The sequence below is a fragment of the Conger conger genome, chromosome 2, assembly GCF_963514075.1.
Source record: "Conger conger chromosome 2, fConCon1.1, whole genome shotgun sequence".
NCBI lineage: Eukaryota > Metazoa > Chordata > Actinopteri > Anguilliformes > Congridae > Conger > Conger conger.
In genome coordinates, this window is record NC_083761.1 from 70,474,131 (window position 1) to 70,499,149 (window position 25,019).

The 25,019-nt window shown below is 47.9% G+C and overlaps 1 protein-coding gene across 1 annotated transcript in view; it reads left to right on the top strand.

The window, feature by feature from the left end:
- Positions 1–24,848, top strand: part of palm3 (paralemmin 3) — a 35,079-nt gene extending 10,231 nt beyond the window's left edge. Inside the window, exons 3-9 of the mRNA XM_061230497.1 lie at positions 12,210–12,261; positions 14,061–14,141; positions 16,547–16,668; positions 17,561–17,618; positions 19,322–19,349; positions 19,691–19,753; positions 22,429–24,848. Of these exons, the coding sequence (XP_061086481.1) occupies positions 12,210–12,261; positions 14,061–14,141; positions 16,547–16,668; positions 17,561–17,618; positions 19,322–19,349; positions 19,691–19,753; positions 22,429–23,729 (1,705 nt within the window). The 3' untranslated portion in view covers positions 23,730–24,848. The remainder of the gene's footprint in view (positions 1–12,209; positions 12,262–14,060; positions 14,142–16,546; positions 16,669–17,560; positions 17,619–19,321; positions 19,350–19,690; positions 19,754–22,428) is intronic.
- Positions 24,849–25,019: the final 171 nt, after the last annotated feature.

Genomic DNA, 25,019 nt, shown 5'->3' on the forward strand with positions numbered 1-25,019 from the left:
ACCGACCCGCTGAGGACCTCCACCGTCAGAAGAGGGGATCAGCAGGGGCTTAACGGAAACCCGTTTGATATTTCGTGTCACTTTTTCTGAGTGGAAAAGTGAGGGATCCAGTGTAGGAGTGACAGATAGCGGTCTAAGTGCGTGTAATGTGACTTCTGGCTGCTGTGTCTGCCGGTCGGCTTGTGCTTTAGCTGTGGATTTGCGTTTAGAGGCGACTGCACATTTTCATCACAGACGTGCTCCGTCTGGGCGTCGGCCGGTCTGGAGCCGTGCTCGCTGTGCGTTGCCCCGAGCTGTCTGAGCCCCACACGTGTCCCCTTAGCCCTGTGGCTCAGAGCACTCCCCTATCTGTCTGAGCCCCACACGTGTCCCCTTAGCCCTGTGTCTCAGAGCACTCCCCTATCTGTATGAGCCCCACACGTGTCCCCTTAGCCCTGTGTCTCAGAGCACTCCCCTATCTGTCTGAGCCCCACACATGTCCCCTTAGCCCTGTGTCTCAGAGCACTCCCCTATCTGTATGAGCCCCACACGTGTCCCCTTAGCCCTGTGTCTCAGAGCACTCCCCTATCTGTCTGAGTCCCACACGTGTCCGCTTAGCCCTGTGTCTCAGAGCACTCCCCTCTCTGTCTGAGCCCCACACGTGTCCCCTTAGCCCTGTGTCTCAGAGCACTCCCCTCTCTGTGAGCCCCACACGTGTCCCCTTAGCCCTGTGTCTCAGAGCACTCCCCTCTCTGTGAGCCCCACACGTGTCCCCTTAGCCCTGTGTCTCAGAGCACTCCCCTCTCTGTCTGAGCCCCACACGTGTCCCCTTAGCCCTGTGTCTCAGAGCACTCCTCTCTCTGTCTGAGCCCCACACGTGTCCCCTTAGCCCTGTGGCTCAGAGCACTCCCCTATCTGTCTGAGCCCCACACGTGTCCCCTTAGCCCTGTGGCTCAGAGCACTCCTCTCTCTGTCTGAGCCCCACACGTGTCCCCTTAGCCCTGTGTCTCAGAGCACTCCCCTCTCTGTCTGAGCCCCACACGTGTCCCCTTAGCCCTGTGTCTCAGAGCACGCCCCTATCACTGCTGTGCCTTTCCATTTCATTCATCCCCCTCTCTTCTCCCCTCTCTCTCCTCTCTCTCCCTTTCGCTCCCTGCTCCTCTCAGTGCTGTAAGATCCTAATTGGTGGAATGTGTGTGTGTCTTGCGTCACGGGAGCAGAGCGATGACACGGTCCGTCATGGTCCTGATGTCTCTCTTCCCTGTGGAATGAAAGCCGCTGGGAATCCCCGATTATTGGACAGGGGCAGGCTTAGCGGCTGCTACAGAGGGTGCTGGGTTGAGGGGGATGCAGAAGGGTGGGTGGGTTCTGGGTGGGTTGGTGGGTGGGTTCTGGGTGGGTTGGGGGGAGGCAGGCTTACAGAAGGGTTAGAGGAGGAGGAGGTGGTGGAGCAGGTACCTCTCTGCAGCTGTTCCAGGTGCTCGACAGCACCAGGTTGAGCACTGCACACAAACGGTTATTATCTCCGCTCCAAAGGCCCAAAGAACAGGATGTTAGCGCTGTGCGCTAGCACACATTACCGCCGAGGACTGATGACTGACAGATTGTGTGTGTGTGCATGTACAGTCGTGGCCAGTTTGGCATTTCAGTCAGGTGACCTGTGTTGGTCAGCCCTCCCCCTGTCGAGCTGTCCCGTGTACGGAATGCAGGACCCGATCTGCAGGTCACCTCCTCCCCCTTCCTTTCTCTCTCCCTTTCCCTCTCCCCCCTCTTTCCCTCTTCCCCTCCCCCCTCTTCCCCTCTCCCCCTTCCTCTCTCTCCATCTCTCCCCTCTTCCCCTTTCTCCCGCTCCCCCCCTCTCTCCCTCTCCCCCGCTCTCCCATCCCTTCTCCCTCACCACCATCGCACACCCTGACGGAAATAGGAATTCCTCTGCTTCCCGCTGCATTGTTAGGGACCTGTAAAAACACGCACCCTCACAGTCGCAGGTGAAAGCTGGAGCTGTCTGTCTCTTCCCAGGAGCCTGCATGAATAGAGCCGGCACGCTCGCTGACAGCAGTGTGTGTGTGTGTGTGTGTGTGTGTGTGTGTGTCTGTGTGTGTCTGTGTGTGTCTGTGTGTGTCTGTGTGTGTGAGAGAGAGGTGGAGTGCACTGAGCTGCCTTAGGAAGGAGAAATGGTCTGTTTAGCTGTAACACGCTCACACTTGGCCGCATTTGAAAGGGTCCCCCTCCTGCACTGTCAGATGTGTTCACACACGCTGGCTGAGAACAGAGGGCTCGTAGCGTTTGGCAGCATATCGTGGCTGATGGTGTGACACCCCAGGTGTCTTCTAGCCACAGCGCGTCGCGGGGGGAGAGGACGTGCGAGGAGAGGTGAGCGTTTCCCGGTGTTTCGGCGACGGCGGGGCGGGGGCCGCATCGCACGGAGAAGGTTTGGGGTCTGTGAAGTGGCGGTTCCTGTCTGAACAGCAGGGCCATTGTCCGCGGACGCAGCCCTGGGGAAAAGGCTGACAGAGAGAGCATTGATCTGCTCTCAGAGAGGGAGGTGGGCCCAGCACAGGGCCGGTCTCAAATGAGCTTGAGTGAATTACTCATTACCCCCCAGCTAATGGAGCTCTGTCTCTTCTCATACGATGGTCCCAACACTGCCGTGTAAGCCTGCCTGGTTCGGTCTCCCCAGCTTCCACACCACAGTGTTACAGTGGAGCACTGTTACCATGTCACTGTATGCTGAAATGGACCACGTATGTGACTCGTACCTAGTTTTTATGAAAAAAGAAGGACTTTACACACACACACACACACAAAAACCAAAGCTGATCTGGAAGTAATTTTATTGTTCTTAGTAATGAAAGTTGCAGTGTTCGGAACATGGTGAGCTAACTTGGTGTTTGGAACATGGTGGGTTTACGTTACTCAAATAGAGTATTTCAATTTTACTCAAAGTAACCGTAACAGATAGCTGTTTTTGTGCATGTTGAGTGGGTGTTGAGGCCTGTGCTGGGTCGTGGGGAGGTTCTGTGCTGGGTCGTGGTGGAGGTTCTGTGCTGGGTCGTGGGGAGGTTCTGCGCTGGGTCGTGGGGAGGTTCTGTGCTGGGTCGTGGGGAGGTTCTGCACTGGGTCGTGGGGAGGTGCTGGGTTGTGGGGAGGTTCTGCCCTGGGTTGTGGGGAGGTTCTGCCCTGGGTTGTGGGGAGGTTCTGCGCTGGGTTGTGGGGAGGTGCTGCGCTGGGTTGTGGGGAGGTTCTGCGCTGGGTTGTGGGGAGGTTCTGCGCTGGGTCGTGGGGAGGTGCTGTGCTGGGTCGTGGGGAGGTGCTGTGCTGGGTCGTGGGGAGGTTCTGTGCTGGGTCGTGGGGAGGTTCTGTGCTGGGTCGTGGGGAGGTTCTGCGCTGGGTCGTGGGGAGGTTCTGTGCTGGGTCGTGGGGAGGTTCTGTGCTGGGTCGTGGGGAGGTTCTGTGCTGGGTCGTGGGGAGGTGCTGTGCTGGGTCGTGGGGAGGTTCTGCGCTGGGTCGTGGGGAGGTTCTGCGCTGGGTCGTGGGGAGGTTCTGCGCTGGGTCGTGGGGAGGTTCTGCGCTGGGTCGTGGGGAGGTTCTGCGCTGGGTCGTGGGGAGGTTCTGTGCTGGGTCGTGGGGAGGTGCTGTGCTGTTGTTGCAGGGCTGCACATTAACGCACTCGCAGGAATGCAGTGTTTTTCCTCCCCTGACCCACGCTGCCCAGTCAGAGGGCCTTCAGTGGGACTGCAGCTGCTTTTAGCGCATTTTTAACATTCCACTCAAACCCCCCATGTACACATACACACACACACACACACACACAACCTCAGACACGTTCACCAACCACACACACACACGCCCATGCACACACATACACACAAACGCATACATGCACACGCACATACACACACACGCACACATGTGTACGCATACACACAAATTCAGGCATGTTCGCCCAACCACACACGTGCGCACGCACACACATACACACAAACACATACGTGCACACACACATACACACACGCGCACACATACACATAAACACACACAAGCACACACACACACACACACGTGTATTCCTCAATAATGAACTTACACACATTTACTCTGCCATGCACGGTTACCACACACAATGTCTGCATGTTAAATATGTCCCTTCAGCAAAAAGAGTTTAAAATAAATAACTTAAAAACTGAAGGGTAACTTCAAAAACCCTGTGAGTGAGTGGATAATGAAAGGGCTGATTGCCTTTGAAGGGCTGGGTGATACTTTAAAGTTGTGCCTGTGGTTGTCAGTCATGACTGCAATCTAGGGCCGTAAATCACATTCACACTGAGCCATGGCTGGCCAGAGTAGAATCCGCAGTGTAAACAGCCAGGAGGTGATTTCACAATCACCTGATGGGGCTGGGGATGGAGCAGTTAGCCTGCAGTCAGCATGCACAAACCAGCCCCCTGCCACCCTCCCCCCAAACTCACAACTGGCTGTCTGCATTCCTGACTGAGGTCCGGAGTCCCCCCCCTCCAAGTCTCACATACAAGATACAGTTCAGTCCTCTCCAATGTGTGAGCCTGCCTCAGGACTGCAGGAGCAGGAAACGGGCTCGGGACAATGCTGTGGTAGTCATGAACAGACACACACACACACGTGTAACCGCCAGCCCCGGAATGTTCCCCCAGCGCGCACCTTTCGCACTGCAGTGAGGACGGCTCCAGCACTGGGAGGCATAAAGATGTTTCCCTGCAGCGTTAATGGGTATTAAATCCATTACTGAGGAATCGGGGCCACGTGTATTTTCAATACGCTGTAGCCACATAGCATTGTAACAAAGTAGGTTTTCATTTAAATGCGTAATAAAGCCTTGTGGAGGATTTATCGTTTTAATTAGTACTACAGTAGTAGTAATACGTAATAGTCTAAGGTAGACACACACAATTTTATTATGCTATAATTGCAAAACAGCTATGAAAAATTACCTGCTATCGGTACAGTCTACTGCAGTTTCACACTATAAAACTACTTCCTTCACACAGAGATTAAAAACAAAAAAAATTTCCCCACAATGCACTCCTGTGAGGATTCTCCCTGCGTGGTTAATAGCGCAGGGCCAGGTGTGTCCTCTGTCTCCGCTCAGGGTCAGAAGGCCCGGAGCTGTGGCGTAGCTTTAGACACCTCGCCCGACGGTGTCTGTGCTACTTTCCGATGGAGTTACCACCTGACTGGGCGGCGCTAACCGTTTCCTCTTTTGTCCCTTACTCACGGAGCGAGCTGGAGGAGGATCTTTTATTCTGGGTTATTCACTACCATTCAGGTGTACCGGTCACCTTATCCCTACGGCTCTGACACAGAAAACGGTTTCTTCCTTCTCCGGGATTTCAGCTGCTGGGGCTTGTAGCTTGTAATTCGGTCTTGTACGAATGCAGCATGGCACAGTCACGAGCTATACGTTGAGAGCTGATTAAGTAGATTGTCATTTGTTTTGCATGAATGCATTTTCACAACTGGGTGGTTTAATTCCATGACGCTTACTCCCAATGACGTGAACTGTTGATGATTATTCTCTTTTATCTTTATATTCACAGTTTCTAAAGTTGGAGTTCAGTGAGAACTATTATATATATATATATATATATATATATATATATATATATGAAATAATAATGAGAACAGAACTTCTGTTTCTCTAGATTTGTCACTGCTATCTCAACAATTTGGAATGCCCAAGATATTCAACAGTACCAATATCATACGAACCTTATACCTTTTCAACCAAATAACTGTTATACTATAGCACCTATTAAAACCTTACTAAATTGTCTCAACTTTCTCAACTTTCTCAACCAGCTTTAGGCTTTCGGAAGAACCACTTCATACTGGGCTTGGGACCGAAAGGGTTAAGTTCAAAGCCAGAAATCACCGTTTCGACAAATAATTTGGTGGTGCTAGTAAAATATTTGTATATTGAGTATGGGTGCATTAATATGAAAATGTGGAAGAGGATAATGAAATATTACTCGATGGCTGGATTCATTAGGAGGCTGTAATTGCATCTTGTCGCCGGAGGACTGAATTACAAAGCCATGCGTTCTGGCTGGTGAAAACGCAGGGCCCCATTTATCTGTACAGTTCAGCTGTGTACCTCCAGACTGCTCACTTCCTTCCTGTTCACGAAGGCATGAGCGCAGCCAGGCTGGGGCTGTCTGTGCAGAGGAAGGGGGTTAGCGGCAGGCAGCCAGCCGTGCACCGCTGTCATGCAGTCCCAGGGTGCACTGCATCAGTGCACTGCTAAATCGAACGCCACGGTCCCGTTGCAGGTTCACACAATAGGGTCATTACATTACATTACGTTACATTATAGTCATTTAGCCGACACGGGTCAACACAGCAGTTTGAAAAAAACATTGTTAAATAAAGCATATCATTGAGTGTATTTAAAAGGCAATATAGGAACTTAACATTACATAATGACAAGAATAGGCCATGTATCCCATTTAGGGTCATCAGAAGAAGATTGACAGAGAAAACGGGCCTTCAGCCTGTCTAGGCTTAACATTTACCTGCAAACCTGCCTGAACCAGCCCTGCATTAAGTGTGGATTTGAGTACCCTACAGGGTCTCTAATTGCAGCAGGATTTGCATCACTGGATTTGAGTATCAAGGCTAAGGTGACTGGGGATGGGATGCTGGTCTGTACGTCTGTCTGTGTGGGTCTGTACCTCCCACTATGTGTCTTTACCTGTCGCGGTGTGCCTCTATACCTGTCACTGTGGGTCTGTACCTCTCGCTATGTGGTCTGTACCTCTCACTGTATGTCTGTACCTCTCACTGTGTATGTCTGTACCTCTCACTGTGTATGTCTGTACCTCTCACTGTGTATGTCTGTACCTCTCATGGTGTATGTCTGTACCTCTCACTGTGGGTCCTGGGGAGTATGGCCCTTGTGGGTCTGTGACTGTGTGGTTGAATCATGACTGCACATGACGGTTCCTTTAGATGAGTGGCTGTTTGACATCACATATGCATCACAAGCCTCTTCACTCTACCTGTATAACCATCATGATAAGTGTTTCTGCTTGTTACGTCCTAATTACAGATAATTAATTAATTGCTGGTTTATTTAAAATGCAGACATCAAATTCTATGAAATGACACAATTCTGCAAAGATGTCTGCTACGTTGTTTTAATTAAAATATCAAATGTTGAATTTAGAAATGCATTTGGTGTCCTTTTAAGGTAATTATTTTTTATCACCAAAGGCAAAGGAACCTGGCGTAAAGTGCCTTATTTCATTATCTCATGAGCTTAATCTTTCAGATGTTCGCATAATAAGCTACTGACAGCCAGCAATTGAAAGTTGGCTGTGATTAAGTTGTGGGCACAGTGATGGATGGTGAATTCATTAGCAGATGATGCAACGCACCACATTCCGTTGAGCTAGTCGGATGACTGACAGGGATGAATTATTTTAAGGAATGTACAGCAGGAAACATAGGTTTGTGCGTGTGAAACCGGTCGTAAATAATTCTGCATGCCAAATGTATGATGTATTCAGGTGTATTTATTGACACACGTGCACTGAATTGTGTACACCCTTTTCCTGATTATGTGAATAGCTTGGCTCTAGTTCTGGAAACATGTTTTTACATGACATTGTCATCGTATTAGTACGCGTGTGTGGATTCTTCAAATATTCGGTAATGTCCTCTGAATTCGGGCAGGAGCAGACAAGCCTGTGTGTCATTAGAGGACCATGCAGTTCAGTCTTATGTTATCCTCAAGTCTCACAACTGGCACAAACAGTCTGCAGCTGCCTACAAGGAAGACATCACCCTGCCTAATCAAACCCCCATTCACTGGGCCATGCTGTGGCCAAGCATGCATTTACCCTGCGGGACACCCAGTCATGGTCGTAGATTCCAGACCGTGGGGTGCATCACTGCATCTAGAGCAGGGGTGGATTTTAGGCCAACTTCTGATTTTAATTATTTTAATAGCCCAATCTTTTACATGATCTGCCATTTCTAGCCACATTCCATGAGTTGAACGACAGTCTTGTAGCATTTTCTTGTGGTCTAATTTACGAGTGAATCGGTCATGGTGCAAGTAGCTGATTGAGCCAGGGTAACTGGTGACAGCAGAATCCTGCTTACACACCGACTCTCAGTGAGTTGCCCATCGCTGATCTAGAGTAGGTGCTTTAGCTGTAGGCCCCAGCCAACAGCCACAGCACCCATACGCCAGCGCTTTCCTGCAGTGCCTCATTCGCACCTTCACAATAGAGTTTTTTGTCTGTATTCGCCATTTTATTCTCGTTTCCTTGTCGTCCCCTGGGATCAACTTCAGAAGGTGCAACACACCTTGAGGCTTCACCTGTGGTAATGGAGGGAAATTCTCTCGTGTTTGAATGTGCTTTTTATATGAAAAGCTGTTCGCTTCCACAGTTCAACCAAATAAGACATATTTCCATTCTCTGATGTCTTCCTTGGTTGAGAAAAAGTTATGAACACAAATAAGCAAATAATTTCTGCAAATACAAAACCAACATTTACAAAACCAAGCCTAGAGGGAAACCTGTACGATGTTCAGTAAAATGTCATCTGTCCGAGATGCTGTAACCGTGAACGCTGTGCTGCTGTACTGTGTGGAACTGTGATGCAGAGTAATGGAGAATCTCTGAATTCCCACGCTGCATTTGGAAGTGTTCAGTGGGTATATGTAACATGCTCTATCAAAATCCTCTATCAAAAACCTTAGCCCTGAACCCGACCCTAGTGTAAACTGGGATCATAACCCTTATCCTAATCAGGGTCCTCAGTCCAAACATAATCCCTACCGAGATCACAATCCTGATCCCAAACAGGGTGAAGGGTAGAGTGACTTAATTTTGGCCACCTTCCACCTCGCCCGGTCTTATTGACCCCAAAACGTATTTTGAGTTTTAGAAACTAATAGAAATTATACCAAAGTCTCTCTACTCCAGAGATCAAGGGAGTGACCTGTTTAATTTTGCCACCAAAACTATGTTTTTCAGAAAAATGGCTTCAAAGTTTAATCGTGAAAGTTCCATGAAGCTCGGAGACTGGGGAAATTCCGGAGCTATAACTTGTTCTCTTATGTATAAACCCTTTAAGACTATATTTTTACTCTAAACATTTTCTTTTGACACTTCCTCAAGACCTTGGTTTCCTCAGACCATAAAAACAAATATATTAACATGTAGCCACGGACGCAGCTGATTTGGTTTTTCGTGACTGGTGAACAGTGACAAGTTGGCTAGCCTCCAAACAATGCACGTATCTGGCGTTACTTTCACTTTGACATTTTGCATTTAAAATCGTAAACACTGGGTGTCTCGGTGGCGCAGCCTGTAGAGCACTGACTGCATGCTCATTGCGAGCCGCGATGTCGGCGGTTCGAATCCGTCTTCCCCTCTCTCTCGCTCCCATTCTTCCTGTCTCTCTATACTATACTGTCCAATAAAGCTGAAAAAGGCCTAAAAAATATCTTTAAAAATAATAAAATAAAATCGTAAACACTATATTTCTACTAATTTCGCGTTATGACATACAGATTATGAATGGCAAGTTATCGTTCTACAAAATGAAGTTGAAAGCAAAAACAGCCCAAAATAAGCATTTTTACATAAACATTGATTAATGTGAAAGTCACGACTTACGACTGATTATGATACAGCAGTTCACATGACAGTTGGCTGCAGAGCTCTATCCCAGACTCCTGATGTAAAGCTCATCTTTACCTGCGTCCCCAGGCTCAGTGAGCCAGTCATGTGGCACAGATTGGTTTGGGGTCTGGAGAGCTTGGCAAAGCCTGGCCGCACCTGATCAAACGGGCAGTCTGATGATGAGTTGCCTTTTGATGTGGGTTTTGCCAGCTCTGCTGTTGCGACTTCAGGCTGAGCGTTTAAACTGCTATGTCCGCCCTCCCCCCTCCTCCCCTCCACACTACAAAAGAGCCTTGTGAGCCGCGCTTTTATCGTTATCTACGTCCGTAATGATTATTGTCTGAGAACGAGGCTTCTTCGTTCTTAACCGCTGTCTGTCTGGCTGACTGTGTGTGTTTGAGAGAGGGCAGAGGAAAGCCGAGGGGGGGGGAGGGGGCCGGGGGGGCTTACGGCGATTATGGGGGATAACGGCAAGGGTCTGGAACGACGGGCACGCCGCTCGGTGAAGCGCTGGAGAGTGCTTGAGCTTCTGTTGCAGTGGATATCCACAACCAGCGAAGCCTGAAGGGCAATGCTACGCTTACTGAGGCAGAGTGCAGCTGGAGCCCTTCTCCTCTTCCCCCTGCTGGTCCGGAGCGCTAACCGAGCTAATGCCGCGTCGTTCCGGAGGCTTCTTTAGAGGAAGCCATCCATTCCCGCTAACGCTGCCGGTGTGAGGGTTGGCTCACCACGCCTGACCTGCTGCGGGAAGCCCTCGTTCTAACTTGAAGCATCACCCAACTCACAATCCTGATCCTAACCCTAGCCCTTATCTTTGCCCTGAACCCGACCCTAGTGTAAACTGGGATCATAACCCTTATCCTAATCAGGGTCCTCATTCCAAACATAATCCCTATCCAGGTCACAATCCCGATCCCAAAATGGGACTGTGAAGGGTAGAGTGACTTAATTTTGGCCACCTTCTGCCTCAGCCACTCCCCCTGGCTCCCCCAGGAGCCCAAGTCTCCTACAGAGCACAGGGATCAACCCTCCCAGCGTGGTGAGTGGGTGTATCTCTTTGAAACCAAATAACCCAGAAAAAAGAGCCCTTTTGAAAGTGTATTTTTGTGCTATTTCTGTGGAAAGTGAATATTCTCATTTGTGTATTGGTGGGTAGGTCACCATAGCAACCGCTGGGCAGGGTAGCTGTACGCCTGGAGGTATAGAGCACAGGCAGGAAGCCCGGTGTCTAACTCTGAGCCCTCTCCTGAGAGGATGAGAAGCTTCCTGATAAAAAGATTGTGTCTTTTTAAATCAGCTGCAGGCTTTTCAGTTGGGAGCAAAACAATATGCAACATCAAAGGCTTTTTGTTTACTCCATAATTATTTTGTCTTTTTTCTGTTTTTTTTTTTATTTCCGAAACTGATCTCTGCAGTTGAAAGTCAGGAGCAGCTTGGGAGATGGTGGTGCTCAGGTGTTTGGAGATAGTGGTGTTGACAGTGCTTCAAGATAGTGGTGTGAGGGTGTTTGGAGACACTAGTGTGAGGGTGTTTGGAGACGCTATTTTGAGGGTGTTTTATGATGGTGGTGAGAGGGTGTTTGGAGACGCTATTTTGAGGGTGTTTTATGATGATGGTGGTGTGAGGGTATTTGGAGATACTGGTGTGAGGAGGTGTGGAGTGGCTCTCTGACTCCACTCTGGAAATGTGTGCGAGAACAGAGGACGAACTGAAGAATTATTTCAGTCTATGGCGTCCCTCCATTTGCATCTCTGTTTGTGTCCCATGAAACCCGGCAGCTTCCATCTCAGCTGTTCGAGTGCTTTGGCCCTCAGAGCCGCAGACTGTTTTTACTGTCCACACAAATGTCCATCTTCTCAATTCTACATTCTCAGCACAATCATTGGGCCTCACTCATCGATGTGTAAATGTATATGTATTGTCAAACGTGAACTTTTTTTCATAACCATTTGCGTATGTTGATTAATGCCAACCGGTCGTGAATTAAAAGCGCATTTGCAGAACTTGTGACCACATGAACTGATGGCCCTAAAATACCAGCTTGGAATTCCAGTACAGGTCATTTTAAAGGGATGGCTGAGTAAAGGCAAAAAACAAATTGAAGTGCTGCTCATGGAAGTACTCGCCAAAAACATCTTTTTTCAGTAGTGTAGGCTGTGGCTGACAGACCCTGGGCCGATGAGCAGTTGGCACTAGCCTCACCCGGGGAAGGCAGGGTTTCAGTCTGCCGGAGCAGCAGCAGTGGTGGAACAGGCGCTGCCTGTTGCCTTATAGGCTAGTCTGCCTGCTGAGATGCACAAGAAGTGTCTTCCTCAGACACTGTTCTCTATGCCAGCTGACATGAGTTGCTTTGCAGGAAGGCGCATAGTTGATGAGTGCTGACCAGTGCGATTGGGTGAAAAGGGGTAAACATTAAAGAGTAATGTAGTCATCTGTAAAATATGAGCCTTAGGGATGTGTGTTTTGGGACTTCAGACGGTGGTTTGTTCTGGCAGTGGGATGGTTGGGACCCGGGGCCACCCCTGTGCCGTATAAACCCCATGTTCTGTGTCGCAGGTGGAAGATGGACGAGGCGGAGAAGTACCAGCAGAGACTTCAGGCCATCGCGGTGAGTGTGCGTCCTGTGGAGACACACACACACACACACACACACACACACACACACACACACCACTGAGCTCTGAGGGAGGGAGGGAAAGGGATGATTAAATGAGTGTGCAGAAGGCCAGTCAATACTGGGCTGAGGTGGGGGGGGGTTGAGCTGAGATTGAGGATAAGATATGATTTGAGAGTGGGTGGGGACATAGGTGGGGTGCCAGGGTAGAGTAGTGATAGAGAGGGTCTACAGCAGGAAGAGAGGCAGTGTGATTGTGGACTGGGGGGTTAGAAATGAGTTGGTGTAGGTGTAAATTAGTGGGGGAGCGTGGATATAGAGCAGAGGAGAGACTGTGCGGAGCGAGAGTCAGTTGTTACTGTAGTGAGAGGGCAGGTATAGAGTGGCTGTAGGGGAGTGGTTAGTTTTATAAGTGAAGAATAGGGGGAACACGCTTCATGTAGTATTTACTGTCATTGTTTACTGCCCTGGTAACTGTTTTGGTTTAATTTTATTTTCATATGTAGAGGAAGAAGACATTTGTCTTTCCTCTATGTGCTTGAGTGCTGATGAACATTTTTGTGAATGAATTTATATCAATGTGTTTCATTGTACTTTTCTGGTATGTAATCTCACAATTTGTTTTTGTAACTACTGGGTGAAGCGCAAAAACACATTGAATTGTAGAAGTAATTAGCGTAATGAAAAAAGTAGGTGATGAATGCTCTCACTTGAGGGTCAAAGATTAAATGAAGACAAATGTCATTGTGTTGAACCGTGCCTTCTAAGTACGAGAATAAACGCAAGATTAACTTGCTTACATCAACATTACATAGTCATAAAGCGTACTGAACTGTGAAATCAGAGCTTCCCCAGCTTGGATGAAGAGGAAGCTGAACTAACAGCTCCTGTGTTCAAGCAGGAAGCTGTTAGACCCACGGAGACCAGCCTAGAACCACGTCCCTGTGTATCTGAGAGCTCGCAGCTAACCGTGACAGTGAAACCATTTCAGCAATGTCATTCGATCCTGCATTCTGTCACACCCATCCACACACCCACACATATGCACACTCGCACATACACACACACACACACGCGCAGTCTCACATGTGCGTACACACACACACACACACACACACTCATAGACGCGCAGACATTCATAGACGTGCCCACACACATACATGGATACAGAGGCACTCATACACACGCACACTCACACGTACGCTGCCTGGCATGTGAACCTAAGCTGGCTCCCTTGCTTTCTCCAACCTCTGAATAATTGAGCGCGTCTCCAGTACGCAGTGCGGCGGAGGGCAGGGCCCCTGGAGCACACACACCTGCTGCGTCTCCCTCTCTCTGTGGAGGCGTGGGCGTTATAGAGCCGTCGCTACACCGCAGTTAGCGTAGGTACACCGTACATATCACGCACAGTGACATCACCCGTATTTTATGTGCTCAGCAATGTCCCCGCCTTGATAATCTTAAACGAATGTGGCGTATCTGAACTCAGGTTTCACAATCTTAGCATTTTCACCCAGCTGAGCGCCGCATCAGATAAGATGGGGAAGTGGAAGTGTCTTTCCTGCATGTGATTCCCCTCTGGCGCACTGAGGCAGGGGTGAGGGTGCTGGTAGACGTGTGCTGGACCGTGTGCAGGCTTCGTCACGCCATAGTGTCCAGGCCCCCTGATTCTCACAGGGCAGTGGCAGATGATGGGGCCCCTGTAGTGTGTTAAAGGTCAATACTGTGGTGCATTGCATGTATGGTGTGGCCGGGTCGAGGCTGGTGTTTTACGTGTTACCTCTCTCTCTCAGGAGAAGCGTCGCCTGCAGGAGGAGGAGGACCGAGCCAAGCGGGAAATGGAGGACCAGAAGCTCAGAGATCAGCAGCGCAAGGTGTGAACTTTTACCCCCGTCTCAGCCGGCGTGTTTAAACTAGCTCCGCTCCGCAAAACCAAGCAGACAACTATGAGCGTGGGTGTCACCACAAACGCAAATACAGACACGCACACACGCACACAGGAAAGACACAGCAGTTGTGTTGAAGTCAAGTTCTCTATTGTAACGGTCTTGTTTTTTTTAGAGAACAGTTTTGATCCCATTCCCATGTGCACACTTGTACTCTTGATTGGTCTCCCTCCTTCCTACTGTACTTCAGTGTGAGCTGCACTGCTCCAGGCAAATAAACACTCAGCTGTGAACGTGTACGAGTGTGTTCATGTGTGTGGTTGTCCGTGACCATGGTAAAGAGGAAATCTACTGTTCAGGCTGTTTCCTCTTTACTGTATCACCCCCCCCCCCCTCCTCGTCCTGGCTGCATTAGTGCCACTGCTCCCTCTATCACAGTCCACTGCCTCGTTATGATGTGGGGAAGAGACGGTGTGAAGTTCAGCTGCAGAGCTGAGGAGGTGGGGTAGTGCTGGTTCCCTTCTGCAGCGCTGAGTGCTTCCTGTAGCAGTGGTTACGCTGACGCCAATCCCCCACACCTCCCCTGCTCAGTCCCCTCACCTCTGCACCCTGTTCACTCCAGGGTCCCCTTCTCCCAACACTGTGCTCCACACGTGCTCTGTGCCACTAAAATCTCCTGCAGACAAGGGCCAGGAGCCAAGAGGAGTGCATGCTGGGATGCTGTGGTAACCTCTAGTGGGGTGCTGGTCTGGTGGTTTCACCCTGTGGTCAGGGGTCATAACATGATGTCTCAGTTCACTCAAGTTCCTTTCTGTCTCAAAGAGCCATCTGAACAGGGATTGCATGCTGTTCTGCACTGCATCTTTTCAAACTATACCTTAGTCCTCCCTCCTGATTTCCTCCCCCCCCCCCCGATATCCCTCTTGTCTAACCCTAACCCTATGTATTGCATGTACATGCACACTCATCAAGCACTTTATTAGGTATTTGTTAGACTTATTTTTTAGACTTATTGGTCTTCTGCTGCTGTAGCCTATTCACTTAGAGGTTTGACACGTTGTGTGTTCAGAGATGCTCTTCTGCATACCATTGTTGTAATGCAATGTTATTGTCACCTTCCTGCCAGTTTCCACCAGTCTGGCTCATTTCCTCTGACCTCTCATTAACAATGCGTTTCTGCCTGCAGAACTGGATGTTTTTTGTTTTTGACACCATTCTCTGCAATAGAGACTGTTGTGTGTGAAAATCCCAGGAGACCAGCAGTTTTTGAGATACTCAAACCACCATGTCTGGCACCAACAATCATTCCCCGGTCAAAGTCACTTAGATCACATTTCTTCCCCATTCTGACATTTGGTCTGAAAAACAGCTGAACCTCTTGACCATGTCTGCATGCTTTTATGCATTTAGTTGCTGCCGCATGATTGGCTGATTAAATATTTGCATTAACAAGCCGATGGAAAGGTCTACCTAATAAAAGTGGTCACTGAGTGTATATATGTAAATGCATATGAAATCAAGTTACTATAATGTGTATTCTGTATATATTTTTACTAAATACTTTACATTCCATGTTTAATATTTTTTGCCACTCATGGTTTGAATTTGAAAACAAGGCTGTGGTCACCTGCGCTCATAGCTGCATGTCACTGGGGAGACATGAGGCTCACATAAGACTGGGACCTCCCATCTGCAGGAAGGAAGTGCTGGAAACAGATTTCCTTGTTTGGCAGTGACACAATGCGCTTGGCTTTGTACCCTCAGCTCGCGATCTGAGAGGTTACGCCTTAGGCCGTACAGTTATTTGTTTTGGAAATAACGTGCTGGTTTAAAGGGACGGGCTGCCTTGTTTTCTTGTGGAGAGATGGGTTTAAATGGGTGGGAGCAGTGCGTGCTGGGAAGACGGACCCGCTGAGTTCTGCGTTACGGTGTAATCGGGAGACTCGGGAGGCCTGCCGTGAAGCGACCTGGAGGACGAGGCAGGTTGTGCTGTCACGCTGACCTCGTGCTGATCATGACCACGGCTCCTCAGCTTCAGACCTGAGCCTCAAGTGCAGCACAAGAGTCTGCTGGGACCCTCACACAATTAAACATAATACAGTATATTATCAACCTACTGCAGCGCATCTCCACATTATGACCGGAAAAACGCATATTGTTGCAATACGAGATGTACCAATATAATATTCTGCTGTGAAATGTATTTATCACGGTATTTACAAAAACAGTCTCCGTTGTTGCGGTTTATTGCAGAGTATTGCATTTCCGTAATTAAAGATTCATGCGTGTGAATGTGTGCGTGCGGTAAACACGCCGGTGTGTGTGTGTCCTGTCGCTGCAGTGAAGCTGAGTGAAGTCGTGTGTGAGAACGCTTCTCTCCCTCTCCTCCACAGAGGAAGTCCCTCAGGGACCAGTGGCTGAATGAGGGGCCCCCCTCCAGCCCGGAGAGCCCCGGGCCCAACTCTCCCTTCTTCAGCTCTCCAACGGAAGAGGTGGAGGCACAAATACAAGACAAGTAAGATCCCTGCGCTTTCCTTTCACCACCCCCTCTTCACACACTCTCCTTTTCTCCACCTCTCGTCATCCACTCCCCTCCGCTTCCCTCACAACTGCCGCCGGATAGGACCAGCTTTCAGGCTGCAGTATCTCTTACACTGACCCCATCCTGACCTGTAGCCTCCTCACAACACGTCTACCTAACTTGTAAAGAGGGAGAGCGTTCACTTTTGTAACTGTATGAGTATAGTGTCTTTGTTCTGAAGATTATGCATCATTGTGTTTCCTCTATGAGTACACAAGAAGTGCCTAAAAAGATACAAATGCTTGTCGCTGGAGGTGGTACCCTGTAGGTGCATAAGATTATACCCCTAGAAAGCAATATATGATTAATTGGTACCTTTTTTGTTTGGAAAACATTCTAATTTGTACCCAAAGAGAACATTACTGTACTTTCAGGGTACATTTGGGAAATGTGATCCTTGAAGAACAAAAATGTCCCTGTTTCTGAGAGTGTATAATGTGTTTGTTCTGGAGGTTATGCATTATCAGTGTGTCTCTGTGTGTTTGTTCTGAAGATTATGCATTATCAGTGTGTTTCTGTGTGTGTTTGCTGTGAAGGTTATGCATTATCAGTGTGTCTCTTTCTGTGTTTGTTCTGAAGGTTATGCATTATCAGTGTGTTTCTGTGTGTGTTTGTTCTGAAAGGTTATGCATTATCAGTGTGTCTCTGTGTGTGTTTGTTCTGAAAATTATGGATTATCAGTGTGTCTGTGTGTTTGCTGTGAAGGTTATGCATTATCAGTGTGTCTCTGTGTGTGTTTGTTCTGAAGGTTATGCATTATCACTGTGTCTCTGTGTGTGTTTGTTCTGAAGGTTATGCATTATCAGTGTATCTCTGTGTGTGCTAGGCTGCAGGAGAGCCAGCTGACGGTGGAAGAGAAAGCAGATCTGCAGGAGCAGCAGGATGTAAGAGCCCAGGACAGCATGCACTTCCTTTATTGATGTAGTTGCCTCTGTTACCTGGACAGATTTACTCTTCTCTGGAGAGTCCATTTGGAGTTTAATTAGCACCTGCAGAAAAATCAGGGATTCAAAATTTCCATTGTGTAAACACTGAGGTCCTGTAGCCACTGGATGACACCCTCAGCCCCCATCCAACATTGTTCCTCACTGCATTCTGTAGCCCAACAGTGCTTTTAACAACCCCTAACATCCTGAAATAATTAGGAGCACGCTGCTAAAAATTACCGTCAGTGTTGTTTCTTACCCCAAGACAACGGATCGCTTCACTTGTGTTTTTAATGTTGTACCATAAGCACCCCATACGTGCATCAATATGCACTACAGAAAATAACTTTCAAGCACTGTTTAGTTCCAACAAAGCCTTTTTCCCCACAAATAAATGCTTGGAGATTTTAATGTGAACCCTGCAGGAGCCCTGTACATCCCAGAGTGCATTGCAAAAGACTTAAAGCACAGTGCACATTTACAAACACTTTCAGGCAATGCTAAACCAGAAACCTGTTGCCCTTCATGTTCTATACAAATTCATTAGCATCAAATTAATTGACCTCTGTATTTATTTTCTATTTGAGAAGGAAATCATTTTCTTGTTCAGAAAGACCAGCTTTTTTGTCGTCATAACACTAAACATTTCCATTTTATATTGTAATCCGACCATATTACTTAACTCTAAACATGCTATTTTTGATTTAAGTCTGGATGCTTTACACATGCATTATAACATCATAATAATTAGCTTCCGGTGGGGCCCACTGACATACTTGGGACCCCAGTCCCACTCTAAATCACTTACAAACAACACATTCTTAAAGCTCCTCATGGGAAAACCAACCCTGGAGTGTAAACCAAAAACATCCAATATTTTTGCATAAAATACAGATGGTTTCCACAGACGTTGCAATGCTCACTTAATTCATTTGCCCTACTTGCTTTGCTCAATAAAGAACTAGCTTGTTTATAGCTTAAACCCACCAACTGCCATGGCATGTAGCCACTTTAACAGGAAAGGGGCCAAATCTGTCTTTTAAATAAGTACTTAAAATATTTCCTGTTTAATGTGTTCCTGTCCTGAGGTAGTTCTGAAAGATTTAGACGAGAAGACCTGGAAAGGTTTGTTTATTTCATATTTCATATTTCAACACAGGACTCCTTTTAATTATATTGGTCCTGCAATGTCTGTTTGGTATATTTTCATAAATGTTTTCTGTGTGCTTTCCACACAAATTCCTGCCAACCCGAAGGCATCATAAACTGTCACTGGGTTCTGTGTCTCGCACAGTACTCTGTGACTCACTGAGGCCCTCTTGTGTTTTTAAAGGGTAGCTGTGTTTTCTCTGTGCCAGTCCCGTTCCAACAGCCTTTCTAGTTATTTAGCATTTTAATACTGAAATAACTTTTCAATGAACTGTCGTGGAAAATTACAACGTTTCCATGCATGAGGCTTGGTGGATCAACTGTGTAGTATCTGATGGCCAAAGATAAATGTCAAGAATGCTTGCTTGGGGGACTGTTTGCTGGGTCACTGTGCCACTGCTCCGTGTCTGGCTAGCATGAAATATTCATTAGCATGGGGTGTCAGTGACAGTGAGTGTTTAGAGGAGCTCTGTGTGGAGCCATCAAATAACACTGTGTGTCTCCTCCAACAGAACGACAAGGCAGAGGAAGTGAAGGAAGGTGGGTGTGACTTTGTCTGCCTGAAATACCTACCTCCCCACCCCCATACTGTCTTCTAGGCTGCTGTTGTACCTTCTCGCAGTTCTGTTGCGATAAGTCCTTTACACCTCACGTATATTAAAAAATAAATCACATTTTCACATTTCTTGTTTCTTGGCAGAATTAAATAAGCTTAGTGCTTAAGATTCCTTTTTAGTCATCCAACGAATGTTGGCCAGGATTGCTAGGAAGATGGGTTTTCCAGCACTTTAGGTCGTGAGTGTGGGAGACACCACTCTGTTTACACAGAATTATTAAAATATGCACACAACCCCCTTATGTGTCCTCCTCCTGTTTTTCAGATGGAGGATCACCTGAGGAAGCCCCACCAGCAAGTCTGGAAAACGGACAACAGGAACCGCCTGGTAGGAGTCCGTACACGCATGCATGCACAAACCTGACTCAAATAATCATTTCAGAAGCACAAAACATGAATAAAGCAGTTTTAGGTGTTCAACGCCTTCAACACTGACAACTGCATTATTCATGTTTTGTCCTACTGAAATTATGGTTTGAGTCAGGTCTGTGTTAGCACATTGGGCAGGTCGACATAAGTATAAAATATCTTTACGACAGTTTTATATATTTCCCATGTTTTGTGTTGCATGATGTTCTATAACCAAATATCTGTGGCTATAAAAACGACCTGCTGTTTAGTAATCTATCATTGCCCTCTAAAACCCTGCCAAATAGCCTGCTGTAAATATACCAAACCAACACTGCACTGCACAAAGTAGGGAAAGTAGGCTGTGCATCTCTTATGAGCAGGGCATGAATATTTTTTTAAATGGCTTATACATTTTCATTAATGAAAGGTTATATATTAAAGTACTCCTAAAAGCCCGTTTTAGTCCAATTGAACCGTTTCCAACACTGTTAAATATGTTTACAATAGGAAGCGGTAAAGGACAACATATTAAGCATTTCTGGAGTTTTTTTTTCTTGGAATACGATACGATAACAAGAAAATAATTGTATACGTACTTATTGTATTTATTATGGTCATTTATGTGTTTGGTGTAGTTTGCTTTCTTTCCTTTTGAGCGATGTCAGCACACCGTGGTGATGGCGACAGTGTTGCTAAGCACTGTTGTCTTGGTGACGAATGGTTGGCGCGTTTTTGCATTCTGGGCCAATTATAGTTTTAGCCGGTTAGCCGGTTACTTCTTACAAATTTATGCACGCAAGTTCAGCTCCGTACATCCAGTTACTCTTTAAGCTCAAAACTGAGGTAAGATGGCCATAGTAAGCTAACTTACAGTAACGTTAACATTTCTGCAGTTTCGAGATAAGGGACAGTATCGTTTGCTCACGTTACATTTTAAATGAGCTCGACTAGCCAACTTCTTTAATTTTATTTAACGTTTAGTCCGTTTACATTAACGACACACTTGCTAGTTGGAGTTAACTTGGCTATTAATAATCCAGTCCGGTTGGCTCTGGGCTGTAAAGTCGCGAATCGGGTGCCACGTTCATTTTTATTTATTTTTTGCCTGAAGTTCGCAGTTGGCTAGCTAACGTTAACGTTTAGTGATGGGCATTCCGATTCTTTTCAGTGAGTCGGATCCTTTGGCCCAAGCGGCCCTTCGTTTCCGGTTTCTCAAAAAATCGCCAAAGCTGGTGGAGGTTTGACATATGGGTATTTGTGCTGATATATAATTTAAATTATTAAATAAAATCTGACGCAGTGTTCTAATTTCCAAAATAATATTATTCTGCAATATGGTCGATTTGGTGGTTACAAATTAGGATATGGCTAGTCAAATATTCAATAAGTAGGAATATTCATTAACCGAATTAATGCATCTATTAAAGAATTCCGCAACATCGTATGGACAAATACAATCTCATTTGACTGTGGCTGTCATAGGAGGATTGTTGCTGCTCAGTTCTAAACCGTTATACCATATAACAACAGTTTGCCGTTTATTCAGTCAATTCAAGACTACGTAGCCTACATCATTATAACAAGAGCAGTGCAGTCAGACCCTCTCGCTCACGCTGCCAGCAAAGGGGCAAACATATGAGGGAGACAAATATTTCGCCATTCTTACTAGATCCTAATATTCTTTTAATGATATGCCTACACTTTATTATGTTCGAAGTTAGACGTCGTATGATTGCGTCTAATTTTGTATTGTGTTCATCTCCCAAAAAAATGCGAGCCAGCTCCCAACGTTCACCTAAAAGCTGGATCCAAGAGCCGACTTATTCGCGAACGGCCCATTACTACTAGCGTTGGCTAATACATCTACAGAACTAACTTCTGTGAAGACTCGTGCTTTGTGTGTCAAAATTTTGGACCTTGGCCATGTCATTGCTCGTCTTTGAATTTGAATGTTTTCGTTTAGAAATGCTTCCCCAGTTTGTTATGGCCAATCGGTGTCAGTCAGGCTTGACCCGGAATTTCCCTCGCCTGAAGTTAGTGATGGACATCTCCGCCACCTCCGCTGCTAAACGGCAAGCAGCAGTGTGCCTTTAGTCAAGCTGGATCATTCTGACCAACACCATTACGTTTTATTACCGATAAACCGATTTGAAAACCTTGAGATCTGCCTCCCGCTATAGCCTACTATTCCCAGTGTTGTCTAGCGAATGAATCAGCTGAATTCGTTTTACTTTGCGACATGATAGCTAGCTAACGTTATAGACATTACATTACATTACATTACGTGGCATTTAGCAGACGCTCTTATCCAGAGCGACGTACAACAAAGTGCAAATCAAACACAAGAACAAGTGCAAAAGTGGACCTAAGAGGACAGTACTGTTCCAAGTCCGAGTGTAAACATACAGAAATTCAGAACCCTTGAAGAGTTGATTTGTACTGAGGGGTAGGGAGAGAGTAAAAGCCAAGAGACGCCACTTGCAGAGGCAGGAGGCAGGCATTTCTAGAAATAGCCTTCAAAGTCCCTTGGCCTGTCTGCTTCCCTGTGTGTTTTTCAGTTTAAATAACTCTTTTTCCAGTGAAGGGCTGCATTTGGCAGGTCATTTTCTTTAAGACTCAGACCCTGAAACTGGTTTCCTCTGTGTGTTGCAGTTGTGGGTGATGCCATGTCTGCGTCTCCAGAAGATGAGGCGGACTCCGGGCCGGCGAAGATGGATAACGGCCTGGAGAGCTTGCAGGCCGCAGGGGCCCAGCCGGCCCTGAACACGGAGGCCGGACCGGCCCCAGAGGAGGCGGAGGTCATCCCTAACGGCATTCCGGAGAGCAAGGAGGAGCCCGCCGCTGATCCTGCCCCAGAGCCTCCGCGGCAGGACGAGGAGGCCAATGCCGAGGTCCCCCAGAGCGCCCCCGACACCCCTGCGCAGGAGGAAGAGGGAGGTGCAGAGAACCCTGCACCGCTCCAGCCTGGGAAGGATGTGGAAGACGAGGATGCGGGGGAGATCATCCGGGCGGAGCGAGTGATCGTCACGGACGACGGAGACGAGCCGGCTGACACGGAGAATGTAGCGCCCCCCGACAATGCCAAAGAACCCGCCCCTGCTCCCGAGAACGCCGCCTCTCTACCGGAAAGCTCCGCCCCTGAACCTGAGAGCTCCGCCCCTCCAGCTGAAAGCTCCGCCCCTGAGCCTGAGATCTCCGCCTCTCCAGCTGAAAGATCCGCCCCTGAGCCCGAGATCTCCGCCTCTCCAGCTGAAAGATCCGCCCCTGAACCCGAGAGCTCCGCCCCTCCAGCTGAAAGCTCCGCCCCTGAACCCGAGAGCTCCGCCCCTGAACCCGAGAGCTCCGCCTCTCCAGCTGAAAGCTCCGCCCCTGAACCCGAGAGCTCCGCCTCTCCAGCTGAAACCTCCGCCCCTGAACCCGAGAGCTCCGCCTCTCCAGCTGAAAACACCGCCCCTGCACCAGAGAGCTCCGCCTCAGTAGAGCTCCCTGTGCCCGAGGAGCCCAAGCCTGACCCTGCGGAGGCCCCAAAAGATGAGGAGGCGGCAGAAGCGGGAGCAGAAGCCCAAGCAGGAGCGGAAGGGAATGTGGAGGCCCCAGCGTCCGAGGCCCAGGCTGACTCAGCGGAGCCAGACGTCCTGGCCTCTGATGTCCCTGTGTACCCAGCAGGGCTGCCCTCGGCAGCCCCCCAGCCTGAAGCAGTGGGCGAGGGTGTGAAGCCGGAGGAGAAGGCAGAAGCCCCAGCTCCGGCGGTCGTGGCCGGACAGTTCCAGGACATCCCTCTGGATGGGAGTGCGAAGCCAGAGGCGGTGCAGCCCGTGGCGGGAACGACAGAGACCCCCGCCGTGCCCGCAGAGCAGCAGACCCTGCTGGACCCCTCCAAAACCGCCCCCGCTCGAGCCGAGGCAGGGGACACCCCCAAACGCAAGACCTGCCAGTGCTGCTCTGTCATGTGATACCTCACACCAGTACAGGCTGTGGGTCTCTCTCCCGACTGTATGTCTTTACTTCAGACCAGTCTTCTCCCTGTCTTTACCGTTATAGGCTGCCTCTTCTCCCTCTGCCTGGCTCTTTCTCTCTCTCTCTCTCTACTCTTCTCCTTATGTCTCTCTCACACACTCTCTCTGTTCCCTTCAGCTCATTGTCGTACTTCTGACCGTTCCCACCCCCCATGCCCCGTGCTTGAGGATCCACGGGTGGTGTTCACACGGTGACCGTCTCCGACCGACCGAACGTAACCACTGACTCGCCCATGAGAACCTTCCCTCCACGTAGCTCTTCACAGTACAGGGGACTTTGAGCTGTGAGCCCTACACTCTGACATGCAAGGAAATTTCCAAATGAATAAGTGGAACTACAAGCACACACTGTGAGATGCTGACACCAGAGAGGGCAGATTTCTGGATCGGACCGCGACAAAACATCAAATGGCACCGATATTATGCCCAGTTTGAAGTTGTGGCCAGTGACATGGCCATTGAACTCAGCTTTAAATAAGATCTGCCCTTTTTCTTAGCAGATAAGGGATTCTCTACAGTTTATGTACTGTACTATGCCTTGTTACTGTATATAGTCATTTACTTTGCAAAGTTCCAGCTACTGATCCACCTACTGGACATACGGTGACACAGCGCTGCAATCATACTTCTAAATGCTGTTTTTACTGTTTTTATGCTCCCGGAAGGGTTTTTTAACACTGTAGAGCCCATATACACAATCACCAGCATGGAGGTTTTGAGTTGGGTTGATGTCAAGACATTCATAGTAAGTTTTAAAAAATTCCAATGGCTCCAGTACTTTTATTGCTTCTAAGCATTGCATTTTACCGTTTATTCATCAGTCTTTTATGGGAAGTTGTTTTATAACGTTTGTAATGTTACAATACATTTCCTCAAGGATAAAAATAAAAAATACTAAAGAAATGTACATACACAGCTATATTTTGTGATACCGCTGTGTATCTTAATGTATATAACATTAATTAAGGCAGGTGGGGTTTATTGTATAGAATGTATGTTTTGTGGTTGAGTTATTGTGGAGGGATAAAGGAATGTGTTTTAATAATTAAACAGAAATATATGGAGAAAAATGTGTGTCTCTTATGTATTTTATAAACGGTGGTAAGATTGTTGGCCTGTAGAATCGGCCTGTTCATTTGGATGTTTTACAATCTGCTGTTAAAGCTGCATACACGTTCCTTCCTAAAATCGTCTTTCATATCAGCCTAACCTTAGTTCTCATCTGTA